The sequence below is a fragment of the Mustela nivalis genome (assembly GCF_964662115.1).
Source record: "Mustela nivalis genome assembly, chromosome: 10".
Taxonomy (NCBI): domain Eukaryota; kingdom Metazoa; phylum Chordata; class Mammalia; order Carnivora; family Mustelidae; genus Mustela; species Mustela nivalis.
In genome coordinates, this window is record NC_139029.1 from 51,560,743 (window position 1) to 51,581,600 (window position 20,858).

The following is a 20,858-nucleotide window of genomic DNA, read 5'->3' on the forward strand; positions in this document are numbered from 1 at the left end:
TGCTCTCCATTTCTGCCCATTGCTTCAAGAAACCATTCTGCTGGACCAGTTTAGGTGTTAGTGTTACATTGTTGGCAGTTGCAGACTGTTTTAGGGAACAATTTTATTTGTAAAGATCTTGATTTTGATTCTGTGACCAAGTAATAGCTAGTTAGAAAAGAAGGTGTAGTGGAGGGAACTCTTCCATTTGTGATAGTAAGAGAGTCATTATGTTTGTGAATCAATAGATACAGAGAAGTTGGGATTGTTCCCATTCGAGCTCCTCTGTCCCATTGGCAGGCTCTGTGTCCTGAGTGATCAATAAATATAGCACCCGTGCCTAAAGTCCACCTGTCCAACCTTTTATTTTATAGGTGAAGCCACATTATTATTAATTTATTTGATCTGGCTGTATTTCAGGATCGTGCTGAACATCCGTTCTTACTGTACAGTTAGCATAATGTGATAGTGAGCGTGAAATTTGGAGGCCAAAGACCAGGGTTTAAGCCTGGGCTTTGTGTTGTCTAGCTTTTGAGTATGAACAAATTGCTTAATATTTTTTTGAGTTTCAGTTTTCTCATCTATAATTACAAAAGCTTCATTCAGTCTTCTTAGGGTTATTGCAGATATTTACTGAGACAATTTATATCTGCACTAATACGGTAGCTACTAGCGCTTTGAGTGCTTGAAATGTGACTCATCTAAATTGAGATGTGTGATAAGTGTAAAATGCACACTGGATTTTGAAGACTGATTATGAAAAAAAATAAAAGTGACTTACTGATTACTTTTTTCCGTAGACTATATGTTGAAATGGCAATATTTTGTGCTCATTAAAGTAAATAAAATATACTAAAATTAATTGACTTGTTTCTTTTTTTTTTTTTTTTTTTTAAAAGCGCTACTAGAGATTTCAAAGTTACCTGTATGACTCATATTTGTGGTTTGCATTATGTTTCTATTGGGCAATGTTACACTACATGGAAGTTCTCTGTAGAAGGCAGTGTAAAGAATAAATGTTAGCTATAGCCTCAGAAAGTGTAGAAGGTTTGAATGGGTAGGGATTCCAGGTGACAGTATGAAGCTTATTATTTTATTAAATTTCTAATGCAAGCTTTATTTAGGCATATTAATTTTTCTTCTTTAAGTGGAGCAGGGAAATAGAGGAGTGATAATCTAATCATGTGAGCAAACAGTAACTGCTAACCGAGTTAAAATGATGTAGGCACTGTGCTATTATTATCTTAGGTGGGATTCCTTTGATGCATCTGGGCCTCCTGAATTCTTAGGCTTTAATCACTACGTTCTGTCTCTGTCTCTGGTCTGTCTCTCTCTCTTCTCTCAAATTTACTTCATTCTCCTTGACAACATTGTTCTTGCAGATCACTTATCTCCCTCTACGTTGCAGAAAGTGTGGCTCCCACTACTCCTGCTTGTCATCCTTGCTCTAAGGGAGGACTCTGACCTATTATTCCCTCTAGTTTTAAATTGAAAAGTCCTGTGGAGAGGCCATGTTGACTTAGCTTGGCTTCATATAGCCACTCCGGAGCCATGGCTCTAAATCCAACACCAGAGGAGGAAGGTTTCCTAGAAAAAGGGAGTGTTACTCTTGGTTCATAAGAGTTCATAAGTGTTCACTGGACCTATGTTACTAATTTAATAAGTACAGCCATTCTGTGGGGGGTAATAGCTCAATTTAGAAATGAGGAAACTAAGGCTCCAAGAAGTTACATATTTTGTCTAAGTTTAAACATCCAGGCTGAAAGCCCAGATCTGTCTATCACCAAAGCCCATTTCATAACCATTACACTGACAGAATTTGAGAAAATTGGGTTGTGTTGACTGAAGTTTTACTGAATTCAGTGTTTGCTATTTTCTCCCCTACCAAATTGCTTTCCACTGAAATCTGTGATAGTAATAAGGGAGAGGAAACTAGAATAAGGATAAGGAATAAGGAATAAGGGTAATGAAACCCACAGTAACATGTAAATCTTTCTTGAATTGAAAACCAATACTACTGTGCTCTCCAATCTTGTGTCCAAAGCTTTAAAGGTCATAAAAAGCTCTGCAATAATTATCTTTGTAGTAACGAGTTTAAAACATATTTACCACCACTTGGGCATTTTGCTTTTGTAATTTTTTAAAAAAGATTTTATTTATTTACTTGAGAGAGAAAGAGAGTGGGAGAGCAAGCATGAGAGAGCAGCAGAGGGAGAGGGAGAAACAGGCTGTTGCTGAGCAGGGAGCCCAATGTGGGGCTCAATCCCAAGACCCTAGGATCATGACCTGCATGCTACCCAGGCATCCTGTGCTTTCGTAATTGCTGATTATATACTTTTTTGGGGTAGCTATCACATACTTGGTACTCAGTAAATATTAGCTACTATATTTACCATACTAACAAATATTAGCTTTATATTTATATTAATAAATGTTAGCTCTTATGTCAATTATATTAATACATATTAGGCATTATATTATTATTTAAATTAATCATATCCTATTAATAACATAACATTCCTCATAATTTGGGGGGGGAACAGCTTTATTGAGACCTAATTTACGTACTGTACAGTTCTACCCATTTAAAGTGTATCATTCTGTGGTCTTCGGTAGGTTCAGAGTTGTGCAACCGATCATATACTTTGTTTTGAGAACTTTCCCATCTCCTTTTCACCAACACATGATTTCCTGTAGTCTATACAATATGGGCATAGTGTTTTCTGAGGCAAAGATCAAGAGGCATCTTCTGTTATTCATAAATAAGATCTGGCCCAAAGGAAATATTCTTTAAAAATGATGACTTTTGTAAATCTTTCAGAAAAATGATCTGGAGTTTGTGAATCTCTTCGTCAGGTCAAAAAGTAAATTTCAAACAAAAATGATTTCGAAGTGCTGTAAATCTGCATTTTTGACAATCCATTAGAAATCATTTAATTTACATAGGAAATCATTAGTAAGGGACAGCTTTTTTGGCTGAATTTTACTAAGAGTGATGGACTGCTAAGAGCTCTGATTGGCCAGAATGCCAGCCAGTCCTTTATGTGTAGTTCTGAGGCCTGATGAATAAGAAATGCAATGACTAACCTTCACTGGGTGCTAGGCAGTATACAGAGCAACTTTCTCTTATGTCTTTCATGGACTCTTCCCCATGGCATTGGTCATTCATCTATTTAACAAGTATATATCTGGTGTCTGCATTGTTTCAGGAGTGAAGTTAGACCACACATGGCCATGCCTTCACGAAGCTTATAATGTGATGTGGGAAATCCTACATCTAACAGGAAATTTCAATGTAGTGTGTTTTAAGTGCTATGTTAGAAGATGTACAATGTGCTGTGGGACAACATGGAATCATATCTAACTTGGTTTTGAGAACTTTGATGGTTTCCTTATGAAAGTGCTGCCTGTGCAAGGATCTGAAGGGCAAGCAGGAGTTGACCAGACCAGGGTTGTAAAGAACCTTTATGTCTAGACTTAGAGGATGGGGAAAGGCGAAGTGGTAAGGGCTGAGTCTCCAGAAGGAAGTAGCTTATCTTAGAATGTGAAAGGTTCATTATGTTAAATACCTTAGACTGAGGGCCGGGGGAAGCCCTCCAATGGTTTTAAGTAGCTGAGTCACATAATTGGATTTGCATTTTAGAAAAGTCAGAAGTGAATCAGTTTGCTCACTTCCCTGTCTCAATATTCTTTATCTTTAAATGGAAAAGGATAGCCTACCCTGTATAGCTCTTTCCAACTTTAATAGTCCATACATTTCTGCTATCCTGGAAAAACTTAATTCCATACTGATTTCCAGCTCTCTCAGGTAGCAAGGCCTACCTAAGATTATGACCAGTACTTGAAGAGGTGGGTTTTGTGGGGATGGAGGTGACTGAGAGTGGGGATAGGAAGCTGAATGGATATATTATTTCCAGTGTGAAATAAAGGAAATAGAAAAGTTATGCAGGTTCCTGTGACAATCTCCTGAAAGGGAACTGGTGGATGACTTTAATTTCTCAGCATACGTGGAGTGGCACCTTGTCCCCTTCCAATAGAGTGAAATCTGATGTTATGTTCCAAAAATTAAAATGCTGCATTCTGAGATGTTTGTTGATGAAATGATACAAAGTCTGGAATTTGCTAAAAAGATAGTTAGGGATTTATACCAAACAGGGTTGGCCATGACTTGGTGATTGTTGATGCTGAATGATGGGTTCAAAAGGATCCATTATATAATTTTCATTATGTAATTTTCATAATTTGTGTATGTTTGAAATTTTCCATAATAGAAAGTAAAAATAACAAAACAAAGATGTTCTGACTTATTACCCAAGTTCCTTATTACTTGAACACAAATGGAGAAAGAATCAGACTCTTTCACTTGGTCATGCCGAAATAAAAAGACTCAGAGCTACTGTGTCATAAGCACTGACATTTTGCTTCAAGTTCTTTTTAAAAATTTTTTTATTTGTTTTTATTTATTTTTTTAGAGAAAGAGAGTGATTAGAGAGAGTGTGTGTGAGCTGGGGAGGTGTGTGTGGGGGGCAGAGTGAGAGTCTCAACTAGGCTCTACATTCAGCCCAGAGCCCGATGCAGGGTTTGGTCTCATTACCCTGAGGTCATGACCTGAGCCGAAATCAAGAGTCAGATGCTCAGCCAACTGAGCCACCCAGGGGCCCCTGCTTTGAGTTCTGTATCAATTTTAAGGGCTTAACATGTTCCAGACTGCACTGAGATTATGTTGGCAGATCAAAGAAAGAGAATAACACTCCAAGGAAGGGGCAGTTCTTCTAGGGATTTCATCGATGACGTAGGCAGAGCTCTGCAGCTCTGGCCCGAGTCAGCCCAAGAAGGCAGTTTCTGGATACCAGGATAAGCTGGAGAAATCACTGGCTTTGGAGCCATAATAGGCATAATAGACTAAGCTATGTGTTAGGTGTAAGATAGTGACAAGAAAAAACAAAATAGGTCACATTCACTGAATTCTCACTGTATGCCAATTATCTGTGTAAGCTTGTTACACACTTTATATCATTTGATTCTAATGGCTGCCCTATTAATTAGATGCTACAGTTTTATAGATGAGGAAACTGGGGCATAAAGAATGTATATAATTTGTCTATGATCACACAGACCTTATATAATTGCCAGTAAATGTTGTGATAAATAAGTAACAAATCCAATGGTTAGGTTTAGGTTTGGATGCACATAACAGACACAAGTAGAATAACAGTGGCTTAAAACAAAATAGTTTCTCTCTCGTCTTTATGAAGTCTGGAGATAATCAGTCGGGGTTGTCATGATTCTCTGGAATCAGGTTCCTTCTGTTGCTTCATTATGAAAGTCTTCCATCCTCAAGTTTACTTCACGGTCCAAGATACCTGCTGAAGCTACATATTCCAAACAGAAGAAAGGCAAAAAGAATGGAAGACGAGAATACCACCCATTTTCCCTTTCAAGGATGCATACTAAAAATTGCACTTATCATTTATGCTTATTTTACAAAATAAGCATAATTATCATTATGCTTATAAATTATAAAATTATCATTTTACAAAATAAGCATTATTATCATGCCACAACAATGTACATACCTAACAGATTATAGAAAACTTGCTGTGGCAGGTCCAAGAAGTAGATTTGTCATGCTATATGGCCATGTGCCCAGCTAAAGAACAAGGGTTCTGTTAGCTTAGCAGATGGTAGGAATATTGAGGATCACTGACAATCACTGCTTGGTCCACACTGCTGCATTTAGAGCTCTGGTCTCTGTGGGTATGCAATGGGTATGGTAATCTTTCTCAAAAGACCTTTCAGGTTTAAATGGGTAAATAGGTTAATAGCCCCCCCCCCCCAAGAACAAACCAACAAACAAAATACCCCCCAGGCTCTTAATTAAGTGTTCAGGAAATGCAAGTTCTTTCCTTTCAGTGAGATGTGGGCAAGTCGGTGAAAGTGGTCTGGCGCCATGGAGACTCAGCACCACAAGAATTGACTCCACCTGCCTCTGAGGTCGTCCTTGTCTTACTTATCACCATCTTATAGGATCAACGCACCTTCTAGGGCTTAACCTTTAGGCACAAAGGGGTTACAGAGAATAAGCACCTACATTTTAAGGATCTTGGACATAAAATCATATAATGAGCTCAGGGTGAAACATGGAAATCGAGGGAAACTTTCACTTATATGTCGATTTATACCTGACTTTGGGGAACGAATTACCACATGAATTTTGTCAGTTTGTTATTCTCAAGATTGAGATCAATTGAGCACAGGTCCAGTTTATGGTAGTTTGTCAGAGTCTGTCCATTTGAGAAGCTGGTTTCCTTCCTTGTAGAATGACAAATGAAAGGACAGGTGCTTCCATGGGTTGCTCTCGAAACGGTAATGTAGGTGTAACATTGTTGAACCATGAGCATGTCCTTGAAAAGCCAAGAGTAAGTTGAATGTTAGCAAATGACACAGCATTTTAAGTGAGCTTACTGAAGAAACCCATGGTTATTTTTTTCTGTAAGCTAAAGATGACCTCTGAAACTTTTTTTTTTCCCCTCATTTTCATTCAATTAGCAGATACAGAACACCTTTTACCTGGCAGGCACTATGCTAGGCCTAATAAATATATGATCAACGTTGTCTTTACCTACCAGAGTTGCTCAAAATACCTGAATTAAAAATAGACAAATAATATGCTCAGGTTAACAGATAGTCAAATAATAATAATATTTGTTTCATCAATTCCAAAACAATTTTTTTTAAAAAAATTAACATTTAGGCAGTCTTTAAGTATCTTAAAATTGAGAATATGTCACATGTGGGTCATCAGTAGTATATTTTTCTTAATACTATGACTCAAAATGGATGATTTTTTAGATTTGATGAAATACAGCTTTTGAGTAGGGCTTTAGTGTTTATTATATGCTTTCATGGACCTTATTTTATTTGATTCTTTCTATGAGGGAGAATGAGTACCTCTTCAACTTTATGGAAAGGGAATGTGACTCTGAGTGGGAAACAAATTATAGAATACTTGCATCTGGCAGGTCCAAAACTCAAACATAGTCGTATTTTTTATCCAAAGCTAGTGGTTTTTCCACCACACGTTGATGTTTTTTTAATCTGCATACACACATATTTATACATGTACATGTGCCCAAACACAGCAAGGGCCAAGTTTATTTCAAAGCTAGAGGCTTTCTTTTAATGAATATAAAGATTATTTGTCCTTCTAGTGATTAAAACTAGGTCAAAGAATGGCCAAGTACCAGTTTTCAGGGGGCACAACATAAGAAGTCCACTAAGCCAGATAGTTACAGAACAAGATTGCCTGTTGGGAACACACAGGCAGGTGGGTCTCATTGAGCAGAACCTGCCATGTAGGGAGTAAAGCAAGGGTGACCCTGGAAGGTGCCCCAGACTATTTTTCGCCAGCCACGCTTAGGTCAGTTCTAAGAAATAACCCAAATGTCATCCAGTGTTCACTTTGACCTCTGGAATTGGCCTCTCAGGCTGGTGCAGTGGCCAAAGCATAATCAGAAAGTTGGGATTCTTTTAAAAGAATTTTTTTATTCATTAGAGAGAGATGTGCATGCGTGAGAGTGAGAGAGTGAGAGAGAGCATGCATGCCCACAAACGTGAGCCGAGCAGTGGGGAGGGGCAGAGGGAGAGGGAGCAGCAGACTCCTTGCAGAGCAGGGAGCCCACCACTGCTCTCCATCCCAGGACCCTGAGGTCCTAAACCTGAGCCTAAGGCAGATGCTTAACCGACTGACACACCTAGGCACCCCATAAAGATGGGATTTTGGATAATAACTGAGAGCCAGCTCTGTGAGCTTGGACAAGACTTAACCTCTCCAACTGTGCCTCAAAAAAGGGGACTTTTTTTTTTTCCAACTGGCTTTGCAGGGTTGTTGGGAAGATGACTGTTAAGGCAGGAAAGGTACCTGGCAAATGGAAAATAACTAATGATGGTTGTTTTTATTACTGTTAGAAATTCAAGGAGGCACAGGTTTTAGGGTACTGAGTTACCTTAAAAAATATACCCTGCCTGGAAAGTTTGTCCTGGCTTGTAGGAGACCCAGTACTCTTATCAGGCGTCAGGAAGAGACAAGCTCATTTCTAAGGAAATATTATAGAAATAGTTGAGGTTTCGTCTGCTAACTATTATCAGCTCACTCAGTTTTCCCAGCATATTCCGTCTTGTCTCTTGTGTATTGCTCTATGTGCAACTCTTGACAGCTGCCACTATTTAAGCATGTGTTCTGTAGTAAAACCTTGATTAAATGGGACTTAGAACTGGAATACTTCAAAAGTCATGGTTTTTCCCTGTGGGCTTCCTTTGGAGAAGGAAGGAAGCAACAACCAAAGTTTTGAGAAAGAAAGGAAAATTTGAGAATAGAGAGAATGCTGTAATTCAACACCTTCAATTTAACTGCTAAGAGAGAATGATTATCAAGAACACTTCGCTGATTGATAATAGAGCCAGGAGAGGATTCCAGCCCATTGTTCCTTCTTCTGGACTGTGACCTAAAGATTCGGCTTTTGGCATTTGTCTTGGTGTTGTTACTCCTCCAGTTTGGGCCACTACACTAGAGGTCTCAAATTCAAATGCATGCAAGGGCTGACTGACAAAGACCAAGTGGGGCAGGCTGGGCATTTCATATGGGGAAGTGGTGGTGAACTTGACACTCAAGCTGGAGTCTGTGTACCTTCTGTGGAGGCATTTAAGCTTACAGTTAAAAAGAAAAAAGCACAGGACAGACAAAACGTTTGGGGGCCAGATATGGCTTCTTGGTCCCCAGTTTGATTACTTTACATTCATTGTATTTGCAGATTTGTATTCAATAAGGACATAATCTGAATTATGTACCTGAGGCAAGTTGCCAAGGAAAGTTTCAGTGCTATTCATTGATTTATATTAAAGCATAAAATCGAAGAAGTGCATTTTAGAAACCTGATCATACCTAATAATTTTTGCATTTTGCAACAGAAAGAACAGAGTAATTCTGTTCTCATTTACTGTCTGGTTAGTCAGAAATTTGTTGTCCATTTATGTATCCAAGTGAATTCAGATGTCACAGTGTGTAGGACATTTGGAATTGGGAACCCCTTAGTACTCAAGGTTCTGTTATATACAGACATTCAAACGTTTTAAACTGGCACTCGTAGTGAGAAATACATTTATGTCATTATTGAAGAGAAACACATACATACTTTCACCACACAAACACAAAATACTAGTTCAGGAAACAATATCTTACCATATGCCAAAAACTGATGTTTTCCTGACCTATTTATTAAAATAATGGTCATGAATTGCTAAGTTTATTTTTTAATCTAATAGTAGACCACAACATAATCATTTTTAAAAAATCACTAGACTAGGTGATACTAATACATTTTATTATTTATTCAGTAGACATTTATTCAATCTTTAATGAGTATGAGGTGTTCTTTTGGGTATCATGAAGGATACAGACATGAGCAAAACATGGATTTCTGTTCTCAAGGAGTCTAAAATCTAATAGGAAAGAGATGGATGAAAATATCTAAAATGTCATGGCAGAATAGTCACTCTACATTATGCATAATGCTTTTATATTATTATACATTATCATAATAAATTTCTTAAGTAGGTAGGGCAGATTTTAGCCTAAAATAAAGATAAGCAATTACATTTTTAGAAAAATTAACTTATCCTTATAAAAATAGTAGAACAATAGTGATAGCATATAGCACTTACTATTTTTTTTTAAAGACTTTATTTATTTGACAGAGAGAGATCACAAGTAGGTAGAGAGGTACACAGAGAGGGAGGAGAAAGTAGGCTCCTTGCAGAGCAGAGAGCCCAATGCGGGGCTCGATCTCAGGACCCTGCGATCAGGGCCTGGGCTGAAAGCAGAGGCTTTAACCCACTGAGCCACCCAGGCACCCCAGCACTTACTGTATGTTATGTATTGATTTAATTCTCACTACAGCTTTATTCCAGTGGTACTATTTCTATGCTCATTTTACAAAGGAGAAAAGTGAGGCAGAGAGGTTAAGTAACTTGCCTAAGGTCATAGAGCTAAAAGAGCCTGTGGAAATAGGGTTCAATCCTAGGAAATACGGTTCCAGAACCTCAGTTTTAACCAATATGGTATAGCTCCTAGAAATTAAAAAAGCACAAATCATAATCCCAGATGGGTCATGGCATATATTTATCATCTCTGACCTGCCACCACAAAAATATTGACATCTGTTGTGGTAGGAGAGTATTTTGTGGTGGAGGGGATGAGTAGGAATAGAGCCTGAACATTCCTCAGTGTGAATAACCTTCACCAAGTTAATAAAAGTGACTGAAGTTAAAAAAAAAAAAAAAGTGACTAAAGTCAGCAATAGAAAAGGCAAAGGGAAAGAATGCTTTCCCCCAACGAGGGCATCTAATCCTTTGGCTCTGCTCTGTTTGTGATGTGCTATTCCTCTTGGAATAGCAGGAGAGATTAGCTGTAAATGTTCGTCTTGGATTTTACCAGTGCCCTTCCTTAAGCACAGGTGTTCATTCAGAATCACACAGACACATTTCTGGAATAAATAATATTTATCCTTTATTGAGCATCTCCCATGGGAAGAACTAGGACTGTTGGGCACTGAGGATAGAGTGGTGCCCAAGTCAGCCCAATAATAGTAATAATAGCGAATATTTGTTAAGTACTTACTCTATATGTGTTAGGTATTAATGTAATTCTTTACCCATAAAATGATGGTGTTTTTATTATGCTCTTTTATAGAACAGAAAAGTAAGATCTTTATGGATAAGTGAACTTTTTATGAATTTGATCTTTAGGATAATAAAAGCAATTTGCATGTCAATTTGCATTGGTATATGTTCCAATTTAAGCCCCAGACCAGTTTTTAGACTGTTGTATTTTAATCTAGCTATTGCATTTTCCTGCCTTTATGTGTTCTTTATATCCTTAACTTTGTAAAGGTCATTAATAGTTATTCTGATTAATTTTATTTATATTAAACTAAGTGTAAAGAAAAAAATTAAATGGTCTCTGTAGCCCATTCATGTTTTTCTTTACATTTGCTAAATGAGGAGATATCCAAAAATACAAAGGCATATGTTTCATCTTAATTTCCTCAAGCAGTATGCCTACAACTCTGAGAACATTTGAACAAAAATAACTGAAAGTTGTCTTTTTGAAAATAATAATTTTCACTTTTGAAAAATGGTTATCTCTAAATTCTCTTAATCTAGTGATTATAAATCTAGAATTTGCCAAGGTATGTGATGGACACTAGGTATTTACTTCCTATGCCTCAGTAATGAATTAAAAGAGAAGGAAAGGTGCAGAAAAGGATTATTTAAAATGTTATTGGAAAATATTTACTAGATTTTACAGAGTATTACTTCAGCCAAGTACATAAAATTGCTCAGTCTGACAGATTCGGAAAATTGAAAATATAAAATTTGTGTTTAAAATTTAATTGCAATTTTAATTGCTGCCACTCAAATTGTTTGATCTTGTAAATGAGCATTAATTGAGATTTTTGATTTGGGTCAGATCACACCTTCTTCAGTTAATGCAGTTGGGAAAGCAACTGGTCAGGGAATTGAGGTCTTCCCAGAGGGACTGGACAGATCTACAGCATTCTTGGCCTCTACTGATTCAACCTCTTCCTATGAAAATTTGTGTTTAGGTGATCCTTGAACGGGCATATGTCTCTCAATACAATTAACTTATTTTACGTAGATCTCTGCAGAGCTAGAGCTTCCAGAAAACTCTGGGTCTCAAATGATTGGGACCCAACCTTCCTAGATGCTGTTGTTTGATTATATGTTCTTAAGTGATCAAAATAATATCAAGAGAAAGCCACAAAAGGTGAGAAGAAGGCAAAGCTGGCTTTGTGTATGAGCTTAAGCAAATTTTACATATGTGCACTTGTTTCTTGCTGATGGGTGATAATACTCCGCCAAATGACTTGAAAATCTCCTCACTTAATCATTCCAAATTCCAATAGGGAAAAGGATCATTTCAAAACCAGAATTTCACTTGAAATGATAAAAAGAGGGATACTTCTGTAGTCTTATTATTTCAAGTGAAAACAAACATTTGGTAATTGCATTTTGAAACAGAGTTATGTCCAGGTTTTGCAAATATTGAAATATATAATGTTGGGTTTCTCTTTAAGAATAAGAATGCAAAATCATGAATATGAAATTAGGTACACAGCCTTGAAAGGGGCTTCTGCAAGAAAGGGGCTCTGACCCTTCAGCTCGATTAACTTCGTGATTAATTCTCCTCTGATAATGAGCGACTGTTTTCTTTGTTTCCTCAAAATTATAAAAAAAAAGGGGGGAGGGCCTAGAGAATGGAAGGAAAATCCTTGTCTTCCTAACCATCCCCTCAAGCCAACTGAGTGGTATAGTCCTTTCTCCAGGTCCCAAGGTAAATGATGTCAGAACTGAAATTGCACCTGATTCGACCTCTTCCTCGCTCCCCACCCCGCCCCCCCGCCCCAGTTATTCGTTCAACAAATAGTTACTGAAACAGTCACAGCTACTCACTAGGTGGAATGGACCCTGTCTCCTACTTAGAATAGCCAGCTCTTTGATATCTCACTTAGGGATCATTCCCATTCCGGTTTGAAAGAAACTGCTGTTCCTTTCTGTCCTAGCATACACATAGCCTGGCATTTAACATGTGTTCTTTTTCTGTTCAATTAAGTTACAAGTCAGTCCTCCAGGACAGTAACCTTCGGGGTGGCTTTGACTAGCCGAATCTTCCAGCAAATATAGGCTAAGTTATACAAAATGGGCGTGTCTGGATTTTACCAAGAGACCCCCTCGTCCCCAAAGCTTACCAAGCAGAGACGCCGAGCCTCTTTCTTCTTTACCTCACGCGCGAAAACACCCTCTACCCGGGTCGTAGTAGTCCCCGCCCCCCCACCACGCCCCATTTACCGCCCTCAGCCCCCCTCCTTGAGAATCTCCCCATCCCTCACTCCCTCTCTTTTCTACCCTCCCCTTGGGCCAGCCGCGCTTGGAGCTGCCCTGCTGCGCGGCGGGGGCGACGCGGCGACACCTATAGGATTGCTTCCGGGCACTCCCCAGCCAGAGGGTGGCTGGCCCGGGGCCCGGAGCTCCGCAGGGCCGGCGGCTCCGCGGCGGCGGCACCGAGGACGCGCGCACCCGTTCGCCCTCCCGCCCGCGCCCTCTTTTTCTCCCTCGGTCGCGCGGGGCGCCCAGAGCCGCTCTCTTCCCAGGGCGGTGGCTTTGCCGCCCGTCGCGCAAAGCTCCTCTCTGGTGGCCGTTCCCTTTCCCTCCTCTTTGCGTCATGTCGGACACTTGATGTTTTTTTTTCTTTTCCTTTTTTCCCCCTATTTTTAAAATTTCCTCCTTTAGCCCTTTCCACCTTCCACCTCCCCCTTCGTTTCCCAGGTTGATATTTTACCCCTCTTCTCTGGGCTTGCCCATGAGTCTTCTCGGGAGCTACCGGAAAAAGACCAGCAACGATGGTTATGAATCCTTGCAGCTGGTGGACAGTAACCGGGACTTAAGTGCGGGGAGCGGCGCGGGTGGCGGCAAGCAGAGAGTGAATGCCGGGGCGGCGGCAGCCGCGCGGAGTCCCGCCCAGCAGTCTCAGGACCGCGCCAGCACCATGGACAGCTCAGGTAGCGCTGGCGGCGGGGTGCGCCCAGCTGAACTCTGCAGGGTCCTCCAGAGGCTGCCCACTCCACTAGCCCGAGGCTCCCACCCCACCTTGGCCTGGGAGGGGCCGGGATGGAGCGAAGGCATCTAATACCACCAGGGTGTCGCGTCTCTAATTTCTCTAGTTCAAGGAGCTAGGAAACGTTAGATCAGTCCTGAGGCCCAGCGACTGTAGGAGCGCCTCTTAATCTGGCTAGGCTGCTGAATACACCAGCTGGGGGCGGGGAGAGGAGGGGAAAGGGGAGGGAAGGGGTGGACGCGAGAAAGGAGCGGGTGGCGCGAGGAGCCACTGGGAAGGAGGGCAAGGAGAGGCAGCTGCTTTCATTACCCAGCTGGATGAGGGGGAGAGGTGAAGGAGCAAGTGCGTTGATTGCCTGCGGAGGCACGGTATTTATTCCAATTATTATTCTCTTAATGCTGATGTTATTTGCAATCCTGTAAAGCTGTGCCTCTTGTCAATCCGGCTGTCTGCTGGGGTTAACGCTGCTACCTTTCTGAAGCAATTTTTGCCTTTAGCCAGCTTTTATCTAGGGCTCTTTTACTCAGCTTTTATGATTTGTACGAAGAAATTTATTTCATCTGTTATTGGCTTTGATCTTGTTTATCTTTATCTTTTTGCATTGAGTGTACTAATAACTTCATAAACGTTAAATGAAAATGCCTCTAAACTTTGTATCTGGGCTTGCAACCTTTTTTTTTTTTCCTTTTTCTTTTTATAAAGCTCTTTTAGCTTTCTTTTGATTTCCATAGCAAAATAGTCACTTAATATTTTAATATATGTATGTTGGACCAGGAGTATTATAGCTGTTTGCTCACCTTTTCAAGAAATCAGGATCAGAGGATTGTTTACGCAAAGATAATTTATAATTGAAGTGGTTAGTGGTTTGTTCTACATTGGTAACTTTAATATACTGAGCAACTAAGGACTTCAGAGGAAAGATTCATGTTGGGTTGTTTGAGAAGTAATGAAAACAAACTGAATTTAATTCTTGCACTTTGCCAATAAATGCTTCTTTCTTTTAATCGTGTAATGGCTCTCCCTGGACTATCATTTTTTTATTTTCTTATCCCATAAGTGGGGTAAAATATTGTTTACAGATGTTTTCAAGTGTCCTCACCTGAAAACGTATTTTACCCATACTAGAGCTTATTGAAGTTAAGGTTTTGGTAGAATGTTTTCTCAGGACCATTTTAAATTAAAACTAAAATTACCTGAAGGACTGATGATTCTAACAGCTTTGGTATTGATGTTGTACATGGGTATTTGATTTACGATTTTCTTAAATCTGTGATAAAGTACAAAACATCCTTTGACTGAATGCGATCTCCTTTAAGTCTTAAAGAAAAAGATTCATGCATTCCAAATGATGCCATCATAATCCTTTCTGGAACTTAGTGGACATGTATACAGTGAACTGAAATGGAATGAACGATTTCCAAATGAGTAGGGAGGAGCCCCACTTTCAAGAAATGAAATTTTGTACATTTTCATTTCTCATAGGGATTCTTATTTTAAGAATTCGAATTTGTTTTTAATGTTACATCTGAGAATATTTTCAACACCTATTTCTTGAGTCCCTTATATGCCAGGCACTGTGTTAAGCACTGTGGAGGAATATAATAGTGAAGGCGAGACACTTCTAGTCTTTAGGGGGCTGTCATTTAATAGGAGCAATAACTCGAACACACAGCAGCCTATAGTGAGTCCTGGATTTTCGAGGATTGTCTTTTTTTTTTTTTTCTAACCAAATCAGACTTTTTCAATAGGTTTAGAGAAGAAGAATGAAGTAAATTGATAAATTGTTGTAATGGGAAAACATTATTAAGAATATGGTTATATCTAAAACATTATTGCTAGGAGTTGATTCTTCAACTTGATCAAACTAACCCTGTATGAAGAGGTTGCAGGGATTCTTCCCATCCCCATTCCTCCTCCTGGTTAGGGCAATATTGTGGCTTTGTTATGGCAGCTATGTATCTTATGACTATTTTGATGTATATTTGCAATTGAGAACAGAGTCTGGGAGGATGCTGTTTGTTTGGTCTGGATGAACAATTGCACCCTGAGAGTGGGGTTTCTTTTAATGGGTAGCAAGTTTCATTGACTAGTGCAACTATATCTATCTTGTCTAATTATAGTTCTTTCTTCCTAGATCATCAAAGAGTGGCCTTCTGCGGTGTAAATGTATCCATTTGTTTAAGATATTTAATTAAGCTCATGGATCTTTTCTAAAGCAGCACTGATCTGCCCATTTATTCCGCTCATTGTACTGTGACATGCTGGCTAGGAGAGGTGGTTCATGGGGCTTTTGGTCTAACAGAAATGTTTATGAATGGAAAAAATATGTCTAGAGGATTTAAAAATAAATCTAGAGGATTTAAAGCTTAGTTCTAACAATACCTTACACTGGTATAGCTATTTATAATAGGTGGTACAATTGGACAGTTATTTCATTTCCCCAGAAGTCTATTAGGCAGAATAAGGGGCATATCTGTGCCTAGAGACCTGATATCAAACATCTGTACTACTGTTACTAGCTGTAAGATCTAGATAAATTTTAAGGCTGTTCTCCATTTATAAAAGAAAAATCATAATAGTTGTTTTTACAATAGAGCTTTTAGGTTGAGATTTACAACAACTTGAGAATACATTTGTAGTTTTCCTTTATTTTGCTGTCTGTGTCATTACAAGTAGATGAGGAAACTTACTAAGAGATGGTAGGAGACTTGTTTAAGGTTAAAATAGCTACTTAGTGACAGCTAGATTCAGTTTTCTGACTCTAAGGTCTAAGTTTTTCTCCACTGAACTGAACTGTCTTTCTCTGTAGGTATAATATCATAATATCATCCATTTCCTTGGATTTCCCCTCTGTTTTTAGATGAGAGTGACAGATGTTCAGAAAAATTTAATGACTTTCTAAGTCAACAGACTCTCAAGTGGTGGGTTGCAGAGTGGCCCCCAAGACAGATGTGCCTTCCAGAGCTCTCTGCCTGCCTTGGCTCACATTCTCTTCATTTGAATTATTCTCTAGAAAAGATTGTCATTCCAAGGTCATCCTCTCATCTCTCAGATGGCACTGTAGCTATCCCAATTCATTAGCTCAGGAACTCGTATTTGTGTTCATTTCACTTACCATGAAAAGTAGAATCCATAAACAAACTCCTAGTCTTAAGTCACTGAAGTGTTCCAACTTCAGGCTTTACTTACCAAATTCATAATGACAAGCCATAAAACAGTAGCCCAATTAAAATCTGTTTCCAGATTTTAATGGGATTTAAAAGTGTAAGGATAATGTGAAGAATGCTAATATACTTTCCTGTTTAATATAAATCTGATTGAAAGCAAAAATTACCTTTAACAAATGCTATTCTACGTGGTGTTTAAACACAGCATCTACATTTTGAATCAGGCTTTCTCATTATATAGTACTTATTTGGATAACTTCATACTTCATTGAAGTATTATAAGCATATGTATGTTAATATTCCTTTCTTAGGAATATCTGCCCATTTAAGGGTTTTACAGATTGAAGACAATGTTGATTTACTAATTTAATGTGAGGCTAAAATTTGAATGTTTCTAGATAATCACTTAAGGATGCATCTCTGTCAAAGTTCAAATGCTTGGAAACTGCCAGGTTTCATAGACTTAGAATGGGAGTCTTTTTTTTTTTTTTTTTTTAAGATTTATTTATTTTAGACAGAGAAGAGAGAGTGTGAGAGTACGGGGTGGGGAGGAGCAGAGGGAGAGTCTCAAGCAGATGCCATGCTGAGCACAGCAGGGAGCTTGTTGTGAGGCTCCATCTTCTGACCCTTGGATCAGGACCCCAAGATCAGAACCCTGAGATGGCAACTGGAACCGAAACTGAGAATCCCCAGAGGCTTAACTGACTGTGCCACCCAGGGGCCCCGGAAGGGGAAACTTTTGGACAAAGTCTCGGAAAGATGACTGCGTAGCCTATGATATACCCCTTGTGCGATGGAACTGTCACTGCCTTCTGAGGCTGTACCTTTGGACTGTTCTTATCAGCACCAAGTTCCTTCTTTTTATTTAGGTCTTTTGGCTTTCTAGGTACAAGATAAATCTAATCCTTTGCCCACCCTTTGAAAATTAGAGAACGGATCCTGTTTTTCCTCTTAGCTCAGTTGTCTTCTTTCCTAGGCATATATATAATATACATATCATATATGTAAAACATATATACATATACATATATCATGTATATAAATACATATAATATATAATCTCATACACATAAATCATATATATATAAGTATATAAGTATATTTAGATATATATAGATATATTGCTATATTAGAGATATATATGAATAATATAGATATATAATGATATATAATATTTATATATTTAACAAGGTTTTAAAATTAATTTTTATTATAAAATTTTTATCCTAATAGTTTTTCATGCTCTTGTTAAAAAAGAATTCAAGATTACAGAAAAGAATACAATGGAAAATATAATATACCCTCCCCCTTCCCTGATTATTTGTCTCAGAGATAACCCTATTGAAAGTATATGTAAACTTAATATATATAAAATAACATATGTGTGTATGCATAAGATTAAAATTATAATAAAATAGAAAGTTGTGACCATGTATCTTTATATACATTGTTCAGGAATGCTTAAGCATAAAAATTGTTAACCTTTTTTTATTGTAGCAATGATTACAATCCAGGCAATTTTGCTAAACACAGTATGTATGGTATCCTATTTAACCCTCATAAGAATTCTTGAAGTTTGGTGATAGTTAATTTTTTCTTATAGTTGATTAAACCAGGCACAGGGAGGTTAAGCAAGTTGTCTGAGGTTACACAGAGTACCTTGAGTACTCTGGTACTCTGGTACTCTGGTAGTAGTACTCTGGTACTACTCTGGTACTCTACCAAAGTACCTTGAGTAAAGTGTCATAGAGAAATGTCCATAAATTTGCAAGTGTAGAATTTACTGTTGAATGTTTATATTTGCTGCTTTCCCTGTGGTAAGGAGAAATAGGAGTGTTTGGGGTAACTGAAATGAAGGTAGTTGTTTTCCATTTTGAATCTTGTAAATAAGATCTCTCTCTCTCTCTTTTTTAAGATTTTATTTATTTATTTGACAGAGAAAGAGAGAGCACAAAGTAGGCAAAGTGGCAGGCAGGGGGGAGAGAGAGAAGCAGACTCCCTGCTGAGCAGAGACCCTGATGTGGGGCTCGATCCTAGCACCCCAGGATCATGACCAGAGCTGAAAGCAGATACTTAACCAACTGACCCACCCATGCTCCCTAAGATGTCTCTCTTGACTTAAATATAACCTAAAGAATTTTAAAATGCTAGAAAATGAAGAAGACAGAGAAAAAACAGTAGTGAATAAAACTGATTAAATCCTTATATGACACTGAGAGAACAATATAATTGGTACCACTTTATAACTTTATGGAGCAATATCTTACCAGTGAAAATGAGTCCCCAGTGTTCTCAGGATAAAGTCTCTTTATCTTCACTGGGCATCAGAAGCCCATGATGGCTTCTGCAAGACAGCCAGTATAACTGGCAGTATAAAGCAGTATAACTCCTTACCCTGTCTCCACTGGTAGGTCCCCTTCCCACACCTCCATCTCTACACTTTTGCACACATTGTTCTCTCAGTTTAGGCCAACTTCTCCTGTCGCCATCTAGATGTCCACTTTTTCTAGGTTATTTACTACTACTCATTCTTCAGCTCCTAAACTCCTGTAGACTGCTTGAGATGGCTATTCTCCATACTCCTCCCCCAGCCTGTATATCCCTGCCTTAGCTCTTACCACATTAGGTTGTGATACATTGCCTGACCTACCTCTCCCTCCAGACTCTAAGTAAAGTTCAGAGCAGGGCTGTGTGTTCCTCGCCTTTGTATTCTTATCACTGCTTGGCATTTATTAGGAGTCTGATAAATACTCATTGAATGAAAAAGCATGTACTGATTTTGAATTTTTTAAAAGGGCATTTATAATGAAATGTACCCATCCAAACCATAAAATAAGCATTCAACTAGATTTTTAATAGAAATGAGACCAGACTTGATAGAAATGAAACTGTTGGCAGAAAGATAGACCAACTCAAAAATGAGCATTTTTCATAAGCAAGGACATTTGAGGGGAGAGAAAGGTAATTAATAAATAGTCTCAGACCTCCAATAGTTTTCTAATGTGGAAATGTAAAGAAATAATAAGCTTCCCAAAAAACTGCCTTCTTAACCCCCCCCTCCAAATGCAACCTATTATATGATTTACCATCAAGATAATTTTTTGAGCAGAAAAAAAACCCACTAAATATATACAACTCTTTTTTAACAAACTAACAATAGAATACTTTTATCTGAAGATTTGTGTGTTTAATCATTAGTATTGCAAGGTTGGAATCTTAGCTATTTTCAGGTTTAATATTGAAAACTCTTTGTATCACCTTTGGGCATCTGCAATTTATGTAAGCATTATGGTGTCCATTTATAACCTGTACTCACCATTTTGAACTCCCTTTGGAAAGAGCCTTTAATTTCGAAGTGGATTAAAGAATCCTGGAGTTTAAATTGTACATTTCCTTATTGACAAAACTTGTAACTCAGGAGAAAGGTAAATTATAGTTATTGTCTACTTAAACAACATTTCTTAAAATTTACATAGAAGCTTTTGAAAGAGCAGCTTAATGTCTGAGTACTAAGCCCTTCATGGTCTAAGGAATTAGGAAATTTTCATGACATGGGCCAAGAGATCTGGCAATTTCTAGTTCTTAAAATTGCTTTACCTGGCATGCCACAGGCCATAGCCTGGATCCAAAATATTTTTTTTTCTTTCAATAATGCATCAAAGCATAATTTGAAAAGGCACTAGGGATGAAAATTAAAATTCAGCTGTGTGTGATGTTAATGCAAATGACCACACCAAGGAAGGAATCAGATGGTCCAGTACTTGTGATGCATGTTGGGTTTGCCCCTGCAGAAGATGATTGTTGGCACGTTGAAGTGTCGTACTCTACCTGGTGACTGGTGGATTTGTTTGACATGTGTTATAAGCCTCTTCCCGATTTTAGAAACGTTGTGGTGTGAAAGAAGTGCATCTCCGAACTGGGTATATTTGGCACGGGGCAGGGGGCATGAAGGGTATAATAATAGCCACATACAGTGCCATGGAGTGTGGAAGCAGGAGGCACAATTTTAGCCAGGGGGA

General features: G+C 38.5%; 1 protein-coding gene across 5 annotated transcripts in view; it reads left to right on the forward strand.

The window, feature by feature from the left end:
- Positions 1-20,858, forward strand: part of DNAJC6 (DnaJ heat shock protein family (Hsp40) member C6) — a 139,161-nt gene that overhangs the window by 32,663 nt on the left and 85,640 nt on the right. Inside the window, exon 2 of one of the 5 annotated variants that reach the window (XM_082687824.1) lies at positions 13,348-13,616. The exons of 3 other annotated variants lie outside the window; for them this stretch is intronic. In XM_082687824.1, the coding sequence (XP_082543950.1) occupies positions 13,418-13,616 (199 nt within the window). In that variant the 5' untranslated portion in view covers positions 13,348-13,417. Of the gene's footprint in view, positions 1-13,347; positions 13,617-13,962; positions 14,041-20,858 lie in introns of those variants that run through there. One more of the 5 variants, XM_082687827.1, reaches the window with a different exon arrangement.